This window comes from Palaemon carinicauda, chromosome 2 (assembly GCF_036898095.1).
Source record: "Palaemon carinicauda isolate YSFRI2023 chromosome 2, ASM3689809v2, whole genome shotgun sequence".
NCBI classification, from domain to species: Eukaryota; Metazoa; Arthropoda; class Malacostraca; order Decapoda; family Palaemonidae; genus Palaemon; species Palaemon carinicauda.
The window spans coordinates 194,761,472-194,777,224 of NC_090726.1; the positions used below are offsets into that span (position 1 = coordinate 194,761,472).

At 32.7% G+C, this 15,753-nt stretch overlaps 1 protein-coding gene across 2 annotated transcripts in view; it reads right to left on the reverse strand.

Moving 5' to 3' along the window:
* Cdc14 (cell division cycle protein 14) overlaps window positions 1-15,753 on the reverse strand; it is a 283,378-nt gene that overhangs the window by 51,414 nt on the left and 216,211 nt on the right. For both annotated transcript variants that reach the window (XM_068360567.1, XM_068360559.1), the window contains exon 3: window positions 6,616-6,708. In XM_068360567.1, coding sequence (XP_068216668.1) covers window positions 6,616-6,708 — 93 coding nt within the window. The remainder of the gene's footprint in view (window positions 1-6,615; window positions 6,709-15,753) is intronic.

A 15,753-nucleotide genomic window follows, 5' to 3' on the forward strand; every position in this document is an offset into this window, starting at 1 on the left:
CAGGTCGGGGTATAAAAAGAGGAAAATCTTGCATGGAGCGGAGAGAGAGAGAGAGAGAGAGAGAGAGAGAGAGAGAGAGAGAGAGAGAGAGAGAGGAGAGAGAGAGATCCTTAACAAATATAAAGCCAATATGGTTTTTTTAGCTTTAACAGACAAACTCAAATCGATTTTAGGACAATGTCATTTCCATTCTTAATATTTTATGGAATTTATTCGAATTCAATAAACTATGACTACACCAAGCTATAATTTCTGCACATTTAAAGTATGGATGTGATATTATTATTATTATTATTATTATTATTATTATTATTATTATTATTATTGCTAGCTAAACTACAACCCCAGTTAGAAAAGCAGGGTGTTATAAACCCAAGGACTTCAACAGGGAAAATAGCCTAGGGAGGTAAAGAAATAAGGAAATACATTATATAATGTGACTGAGTGTACCCTAAAGCAGGAGAAAATAATAGTTGTTTGCTAGGGTTTCGTAGACTATAGAATGAGAACAATCAACATTAATTACAATGACTATTGGACTGGTAAATGTCAAGGTACTGCAAATGATGGAGACTTGTTTTATTTCCCTTAAATATCAGTTTCATTTGGTATTGTTCTCTTATACCAACAAAACAATAAATTCAGAGCATAAAAAGCCTTTTCGTGTTAAACAGAGTCGTTAAAAAGATATATATGCAGTTCGCAGCCCATTTTCTCCTTCATTCCTTAATCCGTATTTTTCGTTGGAGTCAGTCCTACTGAATACATACATACATACATACACACACATGCACAAACACACACACATACACACAGTAATTGTTTATACGCTGAACAGGCTGACATAAGTCTTTTTATAGTTTATCTATAAAAGATCTGTTTTAATGTTGTTACCGTCCCGCCTCTTCTTTAATAATGTTCATTTCCTAACCTGTTACAAAACCCGTAATTTTAATCGGAAATTCTCAGTAAAAACACTTTTTTCAGCCGTATTTCAGTAAAATACAGGCGACCGTAATTTTTACCCTTCTCTGTTATTATCTTTTACGGGTTGGTGACCGTAATATCACTCCTTTACGTAAATATGTCCGTTTTTTAAAACGGTAAATGCCTGGCAACATCTGTGTGAGTGTGTGCATATTGATCTAAATATTTAACCGTCATTTTTTGACTGGTTGAGTACACTAGAAGTAGTAGTAGTAGTAGTAGTAGTAACAATAATAATAATAAGAATAAAAATAATCATAACTAAAGTTTTGTAGTTATTGGATGTAGTAATAATAATAATAATAATAATAATAATAATAATAATAATAATAATAATAATAATAACTACAGTTTTGTAGTTATTGGATGCAGTAATAATAATAATAATAATAATAATAATAATAATAATTTAGTTATTAACTGCCCGAAGTTATCTGGCACTATCTGGCACTATTCGCAAAGCTCACCCCCCCCCCCCTTACCGCTTGTTCGTAAGCTTTGTCTAAGCTGGCAGACTGCTTGCTATTTTTGGGGACTGGCCCTCTCCTCCCGTCAGCCCAACTCAAGGCACTTAGGGTTGACGAATACGTGAGTCACTCTTCGAGTATTTGGGGTCCAACGCATACGCTGTGTTGAGACTGACTTTTCGCGCGATGGTGAAACCAAACAGAATTCATCTAATCAAATTTTGTGTTATTATTAATATCATTATTATTATTGTTATCGTTAGTATTATTATTATTATTATTATCATTATTGTTATATTATTATTATTACTATTATTGTTATATTATTATCATTATTGTTATATTATCATTATTACTATTATTGTTATATTATTATTATCATTATTATTATTATCATTATCAATATTATTATCATTGATATTATGATTATTATTATTATTTTATTATTATTATCATTATCATTATTATTATTATTGTTATTATTATCATTTTTACTAATATTATTATCATTATTATTATTACTAATATTATCATTATTACTATTATTATTATTAGCTGGGCCCCGCATAGTACAGGTACTAGAAGAGTTGGAAAACCCAGGCCTACATGGCTAAGGACTATGAAGCGAGAAGTAGGAGATAATGAGTGAAGTATTAAATTAAAAGCTCAAGATAAAGACAACTGGCGAAATCTAACAGAGGCCCTTTGCGTCAATAGGCGTAGGAGATGATGACAATGACGATGATGATGAAGATGATGATGTTGATTATTATTATTACTTGCTAAGCTAGACCCTTGTTGGAAGAGCAGGATGATATAAACCCAAGGGCTCCAACAGGGAAAATAGCCCAGTGAGGAAAGGAAATAAGGAAATAAATCCACAAAAAGAGTGGTAATCAACAATTAACAAAGAATGAAATATTTTAGGAACAGTAATAACATTAAAACATATCTTTCACATATAAAAAATATAAAAAGATATGCCAGCCTGTTCAACATATAAGCATTTGCATTTGTTACAAGTTTGAACTTTTGTTTGACTAAAGTTAACACAAGAGTATTATTATTATCAATGTTGTTATTATTATTTTTATTATTATTATTATTATTATTATTATTATTATTATTATTATTAGTAGTAGTAGTAGTAGTAGTAGTAGATTTTTATTATTATTATTATTATTATTATTAGTAGTAGTAGTAGTAGTACTAGTAGATTTTTATCATTATTATTATTATTAGTAGTAGTAGTAGTAGTAGTAGTAGTAGTAGTAGTAGTAGTAGCAGATTTTTATTATTATTATTATTATTATTATTATTATTATTATCACTTGCTAAACTACAACCCTAGTTGGAAAAGCAGGATACTATAAGCCCAAGGGCTCCTACAGGGAAAATAGCCCAGTAAAGAAAGGAAATAGAGAAATAAATAAACTACAATAGAAGTAATGAACAATTAAAATAAAATATCTTAAGACCAGTAACAACATTAATATAAATCTTTCATATATAAACTATAAAAACTTTAAAATGGAAAGGATATATATGAATAAAAAAACTGTTGAAATATACTTTGGTTAGAGTTCTCTTGTTATAACTGATCTTTAAGTATTTCATTTTAATTGTTCATTACTCTCTTGTAGTTTATCAATTTCCTTGTTTTCTTTCCTCACTGGGCTATTTTTCCCTGTTGGAGCCATTGGGCTTATAGCATCCTCTTTAACAACAGCTTACATAATAATAATAATAATAATAATAATAATAATAATAATAATAATAATAATAATAATAATCTTAAATCGTTCCAATATATTTTCATACGAATATATTTCCCTTGACCTAATAAAAAAAACTTTCAGAAATTTCCCTCTTATCAACTCTCACAAAGCAAGTATTCGACCTTGGGCAGTGACTCCACAGTACAGTATATCTCGAGAATGGTTTCAACCCCATGGGATGAGGATTACCACGTCGAGGCTCTATGTAATGATTCTGATGGATCCACAGACACCTAAAGTTCATAATTTGCTTCTCTCTTTCTCTCTCAATCATAGCTGCGACCCGCAAAGTTTAACAACTACCAGGAACCTTACTCAAGATTCATGAATGCGTCCAAAAGCAGATCTGATATTACCGAGAGAGAGAGAGAGAGAGAGAGAGAGAGAGAGAGAGAGAGAGAGAGAGAGAGAGATTTGAACTAGGTCTACAGAGTTTAAAATCTTTGATCATGATCATTATAATTTTTCAAATGCTAGCCTTAAACAATATAAAAAATTATTATCCTATCTCTTATAAAAACATATGAGAGAGAGAGGAGAGAGAGAGAGAGAGAGAGAGAGAGAGAGAGAGAGAGAGAGAGAGTAGAGAATAAAAATATCTTCAACTTATTTTAAATAATCTAAAATACAGATTTAGAGAAAGAGAAATCTCAGCCATAGGTTCGTTCACTTGCTTCGACGGACGAACGGAAAACAGTCGCAACCCAATGAACTTCCACCTGAACTTGAGGAAATTACCTTCATCGAAATTCAATAAACTTTTTAATTAGTCTGAAAGTTTGTTTCAAGGACAAACGTTTCGTGGAATAAAGTTTCCGTTCAACCATAAGAGATAACGGCATCACAGTCATCTCATTAACGTGTTTATCAATCGAGTGCTTAACATCATAACATATAAAATAATAAACAAATACAGCAATTGAAACAAATAAAAACAAACACACATACATTATATATATATATATATATATATATATATATATATATATATATATATATATATATATATATATATATATATATATATATATTATACAAAATAGTATACAGTATATGTAATTTTCATAAATGCATACACATTCAAATGAATATACATATATAATGTATGTAATATGCATACCGGTACATGCATACACACATTCATATATTGTGTGTGTGTATATATATATATATATATATATATATATATATATATATATATATATATATAAAATACATTAAAACATAAATATTCATTAGTTTTACATATAACTATTAGTTTTACATGAAACTATCCATACATATGAGGAAAATATTAATAAATCATAAAAAAAACTATAGACTGGAATCTAATGAACCCGGAAAAATATTGACAAAAAAAAATAATATTAATAAGTCTTCAAGAAACTAACAAAAACCGACAATTTCATGAACACAGACAAGACACCTTCCTCTACTCTCTCTCTCTCTCTCTCTCTCTCTCTCTCTCTCTCTCTCTCTCTCTCTCTCATACGTGGGTGTCAAAACCAGTACCAGCAAATGACCTAACCTACTTTGCGCCAGCAGCACAGAGACCAATCGGTCGGCAGTACATTCCTTAATGTTAATATATCGGACCGTTGCCATAACACCACGTGTCGGCTCGATAATTCGCCAGTTCGCAGAATGGACAATAGTCCTTTAACCTAAATACCTGTCCGACCGTTACAATTTCGTGTGAATGATTGGCGAGAGAGAGAGAGAGAGAGAGAGAGAGAGAGAGAGAGAGAGAGAGAGTGGTTTACATATATTCATATGAGGACATGGAAATACGTGATTGAGTGCACAAACTTTGAGAGAGAGAGAGAGAGAGAGAGAGAGAGAGAGACTTAAGTATATTGCATCACATGCAAGTATATATACACATATATATATATATATATATATACACAACGCAATACACATGCATAAAAACAAAGGATATATAGGTCATTTGTGTATATAAATATATTTCCTTCAAGTTAACTTTTCAATAGTTTAGAGAGCTTGATCAAACCAAACAACCTTATATTTATGACCTAGAATTAGGTCAGTGACTTGGGCGATGAGGGTCATCATTCTGCCAACTAATACAATGACCAAAAGTGGGCAATAGTTCTAAATATTATAAGCTAATACGCACAAATGCAAGTTGAATTATTCGTTAACTCAAAGACTTAAAAAAAACTATATACATTTCAGGATTAATGTTTTTAATCTTACAAAAACTAGAATTGATAGTATTTACAAAGAGTTATGCGACTATATTTGTAAACATTAAAATCCTTTTATTATTCTTAAATATTTATATGTTGCTATGTAGGATAAATACAAGAAAAATATTGTTTATGAGCCCACACGCAATGTACTTTACTGATCGTTACTAGCAAATTTCAAATCAAAGCAGTGCAATATAGTAAGAAGTAGGTTAGCCAGGGCACCAGCCACCCGTTGAGATACTACCGCTAGAGAGTTATGGGGCCCTTTGGCTAGCCAGAAAGTACTTCATTAGATCCTTCTCTCTGGTTACGGTTCACTTTCCCTTTACCTACACAAACACCAAATAATCTGGCCTATTCTTTACAGATTCTCATCTGTCCTCATACACCTGACAACACTGAGATTACCCAACAATTCTTCTTCACCCAAGGGGTTAACTACCCATTGTAATTGTTCAGTAGCTACTTTCCTCTTGGTGAGTGTTAAAGAGATCCTTTAGTTATGGTAAGCAGCTCTTCTAAGAAAAGGACACTTCGAAATCAAACTATTGTTCCCTAGTCTTCCACTGTCATGGGGTAGAGTTCTCTTGCTTAAGAGGGTACACTCACGCACACTATTCTATCTATTTTCTCGTTTCCTTTCCTCACTGGGCTATTCTCCCTGTTGGAGCCCTAGCTTTTCCAATTAGGGTTGTATTTTAGCTAGTAATAATAATAATAAACACAAAATATCAACCCCTTTATGTTTCCTCATTGGGCTACTTTCCCTGTTGGAGTCCTAGCTTTTCCAACTAAAGTTTTAGATTAGCTAGTAATAATAAACACAAAATAACATAAAATTACTAAAGATAATCTTTAAGCAATAGAAAATAAAAACCGAAATCAAGACTACAGATACCATAACCCCTTATTTACATCATCATCATATCTCCCCCTACGCCTGTTGACGCAAAGGTCCTCGGTTATATTTCGCCAGGTGTCTATCTTGAGCTTTTAATTCAATACTTCTCCATTCATCATCTCCTACTTCGCGCTTCATAGACCTCAGCCACGTAGGCCTGGGTCTTTCAACTCTTCTAGTCCCCTGTGGAGCCCAGCTGAACGTTTGGTGAACTAACATGCATGAACATATTTGCATACACTTTGTTAATTACATTTCGTACTTACAGAATAAGAAGCGATCAAGAAGGCGGCATTGGCTCTCTTCTGGGGATCCAGAGTTGTGTAGTGGACGATCTTTTTCTTGGCTAAAGACAGGCTCTGCAAAAGAAGGAAATGGATTACAATCAATGCTTTAGAGAGAGAGAGAGAGAGAGAGAGAGAGAGAGAGAGAGAGAGAGAGAGAGAGAGAGAGAGAGAGGCTCAAATCAATAGACAAGCTAACAACAATAAAAGCTGATAAATGCATCGGTACATTTACAATGTTATGGCATTAGATTCATAATCTAATAAAATTTATATAAAAACACACATACGCACACATATTACACACACACACACACACATATATATATATATATATATATATATGTGTGTGTGTGTGTGTGTGTGTGTGTGTGTGTTTGTGTGCGCGTGTGCTTGTCCCGTTTCTCGTCCACTGCAGGACAAAAGCATCAGACAAGTCTTTATTCTCACACACACACACACACACACACACTATATATATATATATATATATATATATATATATATATATATATATATATATATATATATATATATGTGTGTGTGTGTGTGTGTTTATATATATATATATATATATATATATATATGTGTGTGTGTATGAACGCACCCGCGCACAGAAAGGTAAACTATTATTACAATTCACCCCTAAGCAAAAATAACTTTCAAATCTAATCTGGGCGTTCTTCTCAAGGTGACAAAACTTTTCGTCCTTATCATTAACTTCCCGCCTAGCGGTGGCCTTTGATTCCCGGAGATTATTTCCTCAGAGGATGGCTGTTTTGTGTGAGCTATTACGTCTGGGATTGAACGTAGCCTATTTATCCAGTTACTAATATGAAAACATTGCATTTAAACATTTCAATTCTAAAATCTGTTTTGTCTCAACCGTAGATGAATGAAACGGTTTGATAATGAAATGTAACTAGTGTTTGAAAAGATGAACTCTTGATTACATAATTATGTAGATTTCATCAAGGATTGTCTTTGATTTGTGTACAAAATCGATATAGCGTAGATGCGTACAATACATGAAATGTGTTAAACAAAACGCGTAGTTTCATCCAATGATACTATCATGATACTCAACAGTAACAACAACAACAACAACAACAACAACAATAATAATAATAATAATAATAATAATAATAATAATAACAATTGTTTGAAACAAAATTATTCCATTAAAATATCACGATGTTGAACCGGGATGCATCTATGAACTGCTCAGATTTCATGAAATGTTATAAACACATGAAAAGACTTAATATATCCTTTAATCCTACATATCCTGTCCACATATCCTTTCAAACTAGAAATCGTTTTCGATTATCCTGTTCAAAAGGTCATCTTGCCTAAAAAAAATTTTTTAAATGATTAATTGAATTGAAGTATCCTATTTATATAGTGAAATACGGTTGACCAATGCATTGGATGATTCTTTTTTCTTCGAGTCAACTGACATGGTTATCCCAGTCAATGAAATTAACTTTCATTTGGGTAAAAGTAACTTTCATTTGGGTAAAAGTAACTTTCATTTGGGTAAAAGTAACTTTCATTGGGTAAAAGTTACTTTCATTTGGGTAAAAGTAACTTTCATTTGGGTAAAAGTAACTTTCATTGGGGTAAAAGTAACTTTCATTGGGTAAAAGTAACTTTCATTTGGGTAAAAGTAACTACTTTCATCGGGTAGAAGTAACAACTTTTTATTGGGTAAAACTAACAACTTTTCATTGGGTACAAGTAATAACTTTCATTGGGTAAAAGTAACATTTTTTCATTGGGTACAAGTAACAACTTTCATTGGGTAAAAGTAACAACTTTTCATTACGTAAAAGTAACAAATTTTCATATGGTAAATTTAACAATTTCATTGACTAAAATCAACAACTTTCATTGGGTAAAATTAACAACGTTCATTGGGTGAAAGTAACAATTTTCATTGGGTAAAATAAACAAATTTGATTAGGTAAATGTACCTTTCATTGAGTAAAAGTAACAACTTTCATTGGGCAAAAGTAACTTCCATTGGGTAAACGCACTAATGAGGCACTTAGGCTACCTGAGTTTCCAGATAACATTAATCTATTTAACACTTATTCAAATCATCAAAGAGATAAATTTACGAAATACGATATACGATATCGAAAGGCTTTGCAAATAAAAAAATACATTTTGATGGAAATGTCTTCGCCTTGCCATGTACAGTTAAAACTTTCAAAAGTAATACAAGAACAAATTTATATTGAAGGACATCTTTCCTAATTCAAGTAACTTCTACCGAGTACTCCACAGTTTGCCCTAACCAGTTCCAATTACCCTTGAGCCCTATACAACCACAAGGACAATCTATGGATCCATTCAGAAAGAATAAATTCAAGTGACATCGTTTACCGTCATCGTTTACCGTCCCAAGGTTGGGCTACTTGTAATACTTCGTATTACTCAATGATGATGTTACTCTACGGCTTCTTTGCTTCCACGTGAACAAGATATTTTCAACATCAGCGTCTTTATCAGCAATAGGAAATCACAGTGTTCTATAATTTAATTCCAGATTATATAAGCTATGGTGTTCTTGGCTGGTCAGCTGGTGTTCCTAGCTAATCAGCTGGTGGTTCAGGCTGCTCAACTAGGGCTTCTAGTACGTTAGCTGGTGTTCCCGGCTGATCAGCTGGTGCTTCTAGTACGTTAGCTGGTATTCCTGGCTAATCAGCTGGTGCTTCTGGTAAGTCAGATGGTGATCCTGATTGGTTAGCTGGTGACCCTGGTTGGTCAGCTCAGTAATTCAATTTGACAGTAAATAAATGTTAAGTACTCTCTCTCTCTCTCTCTCTCTCTCTCTCTCTCTCTCTCTCTCTCTCTCTCTCTCTCTCTCTCTCTCTCTCTCTCCACAGTTAAAAGACTTGACATCCTCTTTCTCTCTTTCCTGGCATTCATCTTTCAATATCTGTTATATTCTATTCTCACCTTCCTAAAGATATTTCAAGGTTTCTCGCCTCTCAATATTTACAAATCTAGCTGTTTACAAAACAATTCAAGTCAATCAAAATGTCATAAATAGATTCAAAAGTTCACCCAAACGACCTTCAAAAAAAAAAAAAAAAGTTGAAACTTTATAACTTCGTTTAGTTACAGAAGAGGGAAGAGGAATTTCTCAACTAATACGTAACTAGTTTTCGTCCTTGCTGGAAAGTTACGATGATGAAATTGAAGACGGAATCAGAGTAATTTAGCGAAGAATAAAATAGTTTATAGGTTTTTCTCCATTTTCTTATTTCCGAAAGATTTAAAACAGTGCCAAATCAGACTGCGTCCAATCACATTCACGACTTGACCTTTCATATAAAAGATGCTATTGCTTACAGTGTTCCTCTTTAGCTATGATAAGCATCTCTTCTAGGAGAAGGACACTCCAAAATTAACCCATTGTTCTATAGTCTTGGGAAGTGCCATAGACTCTTTATTATGGTCTTCCACTGTCTTGGGTTAGAGTTCTCTTGCTTGAGGGTACACTCTGGCACACTCTTCTTATTTCTTTTCCTCGTGTTTTGTTACAGTTTCTATAGGATATATTTACTTTAATGTTGTTACTATTCTTAAAATATTTTATTTTTCCTAATGTCCTTTCCTCACTGGGCTATTTTCCCTGTTGGAGACCTCAGGCTTATAGCATCTTGCTTCTCCAACTAAGGTTGTAGCTTAGCAAGTAATAATAATAATAATAATATTAATAATAATAATAATAATAATAATAATAATAATAATAATAATAAGTCTCATTAAATGTATATCACTCAATTACCTGAAAGTTGACCAGGTAACATCTGGATCAGAATTTCCCCTTCGAAAATACAAGGCAAATAAAAAATTATGAACTTCTCGCTTTAAAAAAAGAATTCCTATAAACAACACTGAGTTAAAATGATAGAGATGATTATCATGAATTTACGGCTTCAAGAAATAAATTGGCTCCATTTTAACTTCGTCAAAAAAAAAGAGAAAAAAAAGAAAGAGAAGAAGAAGAAGCAGCCAACTGCGCTCCTGCCCACGAAGTGCAATTTATATTGCAGAATGAGTTCCATAAAAAGGAAATGGGGAAAGAATGTAGTTTGTTTATACATATTTGCCAAAATCAAAAAATGGTTTTATGTATGTTGGTCAAAATTAGAAAAAGTAGTTTATACACACACACACACACACACACACACACACACACATATATAATATATATATATATATATATATATATATATATATATATAGATATATATATATATATATATGACAAAATCAAAAACAGTTTTATATATATTTGCCAAATTATAAAATACAGTGTTTATACATATTTGCCAAATGTCAAAATTAAAATGTTTTTTATATGTAATTGGCAAAATAAAAAAAATAGTTTTTACCTATATTTGCCAAAATAAAAAATGAAGCATTTATATATATATATATATATATATATATATATATATATATATATATATATACATATATATATATATATATATATATGCCAAAATCAGAATATTTAGGTTTTAAATTTGCCAAAATATTGTGTACAATGCCATATGACTCACGGCAGTAAAACAACGACTGCTGCACATACGAAGCACATGAAGCTTTGAATAGAAAAAAAAATTGTAGATAAAAAAAAAAATAATGGGTGCGCCACATTGAGGAACAATCAGGGATGCAAATAGAGGCGGCAGGAAGGTTTAAAGGTTTAAAGACCCCTCATGAATGGCAGGGGCAAAGGACAGTGACATTGCCCTATCGAGCAGGACAATGTCCTAGAGACTGACCATATACACATATGATCAGCGCCCAAGCCCCCTCGCCACCCAAGCTAGGACCAAGAAGGGACAGGCAATGGCTGCTCATGACTTAGCAGATAGACCTTTAGGTTCCCCTAAACCACCCATCATTAGCTCAAAAGGATAGTGAGGTTGCAGCGACCAAAGGGACGTTACCACATCGGCGAATACAACCCTGAGTTATATCTTGAGTGGAGAGGGGTTTTGGGCGCTGATCACATGTATAAATGGTCAGTGTCTATGGCATTGTTCTACTCGATAGGGCAATGTTATTGTCCCTTGCCCCTGCCATTCATGAGCTCCCTTTAAACCTTAAACCTTTAAAGGTTAAAACATAGTCGAAGTAGAGAACAATGATCATATGGTCATCCCAAGGATTTAGGATAAGGCCTGACGCTAGGACCAGGGAGGCCATTAAGCACCTAGGAAGAAAGGAAACGGAAACGGGATTAAGTAGAGGCCTAAAAAATGGGTGCAGTGAGGGGGACGTTGCAAAAACTCATTGGTAAAGGAGCACATTTCATTGCACGAGGTGCACTGTCGGCATTATCACAAGACAAAAACATATAAAAGTAAAAATTGAACCCCAATGACAAAAAAAATTAAGAAAAATTAAAAATTAAATAGTAATTTAAAAAAAGACCCATTGGGTAAATGAGCACATTTGAATGCAAGAGGTACACTGTCGGCATTATCCCAAGACCCGTAAAAAGGAGAAAAGATATTTTTTTTTTAAATTAAAAAATTCAAACCCCAAGACAAAAAAAAAACGTAAAAAGATAAATAAAAATTAAATAATTATATAGTTTCCGTAACTACACATACGAAACCCACAAAAAGGCTATAAATTTACCGCAAGATGAGAGGGAGAAAATTACAGACGGTAATAATTTCGAAATTATTACTCCAATTGGGTCGTTGCCATTAGTATGAGGGAGTTTATGGCGCATCTGATTCGATCAATTCTCTCTCTCTCTCTCTCTCTCTCTCTCTCTCTCTCTCTCTCTCTCTCTCTCTCTCTCTCTCTCTCTCTCTCTCTCTCTCTATATATATATATATATATATATATATATTTATATATATATATATATCATCTCTTCCTACGCCTATTGACGCAAAGGGCCTCAGTTAGATTTCACCCTTCGTCTATATCTTGAGCTATTAAATAATTACTTCTCTACTCGTCATCTCGTTCTTCACATTTCATAGTCCTCAGTCATGTAGGTCTGGGTCTTCCGACTCTTCTAGACCCCTGTGGAGCTCAGTTGAAAGTTTATTTATATATACATATATACATATATATATATATATATATATATATATATATATATATATATATATATATATATATATACATATCATCATCTCCTCCTACGCCTATTGACGCAAAGGGCCTCAGTTAGATTTCACCCTTCGTTTATATCTTGAGCTATTAAATCAACACTTCTCCATTCGTCATCTCGTTCTCCACACTTCATAGTCCTCAGCCATTTAGGTCTAGGTCTTCCGACTCTTCTAGTCCCCTGTGGAGCCCAGTTGAAAGTTTATTTATATATACACACACACACACACACACATATATATATATATATATATATATATATATATATATATATATATATATATATATTCTTATGCCAAAGGTCAACTAGGAATATTAAATAAATATAAAATCAACATTAAAAGGACTGAAACCAACAGGACTAACAAAAAAATGAAACTGATAAGGTGCTCTTCATTATCGAAATCGCTTCCAATCCCTCCACAAAGGAAACGGAAAACGGCACAGAATACGTGACGTGTGAACTCGGCACCTTTGCCAAGTCGTGCCTTATCTTCAGGGTTAGATCAGATAAAGAGAAGAAGCAAACGTACGTGAGATTTACTCAAAATGGTAGAAAATTTGCCGTACGCTGACACTGAATGATCTGTGCAAGGTGGTTGTTTAGGTGCTGACGGAGAGGCGATGTGAATGCATGTTGAGTTTATTCAATAGATAACGTGCTTATATACAAGCAGTTGCGAGCAAGAATGTCACAAAAGAAAGGTAAAACATGCTATGGTAAGCTTAAACAGGTTGTTCTAATAGTGTGGGAGAGAGCGAGAGATAAGAAAAAGTTGTAGAATTACATTGTATGAGCGTGCGTGAAACAAAATCCTTACCGGGCCAAACGTAGAAAGAAAAACAGTAGGTGCTGCTAGGAATATTAATAGGATATATATTTCCCCCTTTAGTCGTTTTAAACTTGACATTTCTACTCCACACATTTGAGGTACACTCCGGCATGATATTCTGTTTACTTATTTCCTTTCTTCACTGGGGTATTTTTCCCTGCTGTAACCCTTGGGCATACAACATCCTGCTTTTACAACTAGGACTATAGCTTAGATTGTAATAATAATAATAATAATAATAATAATAATAATAATTTGAAGGAGAATGAAAAAAATAATAATAATAACTGGAACGGCCACTCGATAGAGTGCATACCTCCGCCTATCATGACATGGGCAATTGAATTATGCAAATTTGGGCACCAGTTTCATCCAAATTAGATAAAAACTAACCACAATTTGCAATAAATACGTTTTTTACCTTTCAGTGACCTTAGCCATGACGTTTGACCCAATCACTCCCAAAATCTAACAAAATTATCCTCGAATCATGGCTGATCATCCCACCAAATTTCAAGAGATTCGGTCAAATAGTTTTTGAGTTATACGAATCTCACACACACACACACACACACACATAATACAAATACACGCCTAGCAAAACATAACCGAACAGACTTAAGTTACATCGTCTCCCAAATGGTAAAATGGGTAATGTAAATTGAAAAGGTACCTAATGGGTACAGTTAACCAGCAACTAGAAAATAATTTTCTCATTATCAATATTTTCTACTAGTCTTTTCAATTTCAAGTCATATGCTCTGTAATTTCTTGAATTCACTATGTGGTCATTTAGTGTTTAACTTTGTGCTGTTTGTACACTTTAACTAAGGTACTAATAATTTGTACCATACCCTAAAATGCAATCGTTACCTATACTCTAAAATTCTATCAGGCTTCTACAAATTATTATTATTATTACTTGCTAAGCTACAAACCTAGTTGGAGAAGCAGAATGATATAAGCCCAGGGACTCCAACAAGGAAAATAGCCCAGTGAGGAAAGGAAACAAAAAAAGTTAAATTTCTTAAGAAGAGTAACATCAAAATAAATATCTCCTATATAAACTATAAAAAACATTTACAAAATCAGAGGAAGGGAAATAGAATAGAATAGTGTGCCCTAGTGTACCCTCAAGTAAGAGAACTCTAACCCAAGACAGTGGAAGACCATGGTACAGAGGATACGGCACTACCCAAGACTACAGAACAATGGTTTGATATTGGAGTGTCCTCTTAGAAGAGCTGCTTACCATAGTTAAAGAGCCTCTTCTACTTGCCAAGTGGAAAGTGGCTACTGAATAATTACAGTGCAGTAGTTTATCCCTTGAGTGAAGAAGAATTACTGGATAGTCTCAGTGTTTTCAGGTATATGAAGACAGAGGAGAGTATGTAAAGCATAGGCCAGACTATTCGGTGTTCTTCTAGGCAAAGGGGAAAGTGGACAGTAAATCAACCCTAATTATATCAAGTTTCTACAAAACTTTTGAAAAGGACACTAAATAAAACCAAGCCATTACTACATCATCATTAATCTACAAATATATATATATATATATATATATATATATATATATATATATATATATATATAAATATATATATATATATATATATATATATATATATATATATATATATATATATATATATATATATATATATATAAGAAACAAGCAACAGCACAAACAAAAGCAGTTCTGAAAGCACTGCAGGCGGAATACGGCAGGAGACCAACTCTCCCAAACTTGTGCCGGATACTTTGGGCGAAGATAATTCCCCGAGACTCGGCCCACGGCAGAACTTCGGCTCCAGAGACAGAGTTAATTAACCGGGCAATCGGAATGTGGTACAGGGATGATATAATAATAATAATAATAATAATAATAATAATAATGATAATGATAACAATAATAATAATGATAATAATAATAATAATAATAATAATAACAATAATTCTAATTCTAATGATTTAACAATAATAATAATAATAATAATAATAATAATAATAATAATAATAATAATTTTAATACTAATGATTTACCAATAAATTTTAATAACAATAATAATATTAATAATTTTCATTTGAATTCTAACAACAATAATTATTCTAATGATTTAATTAA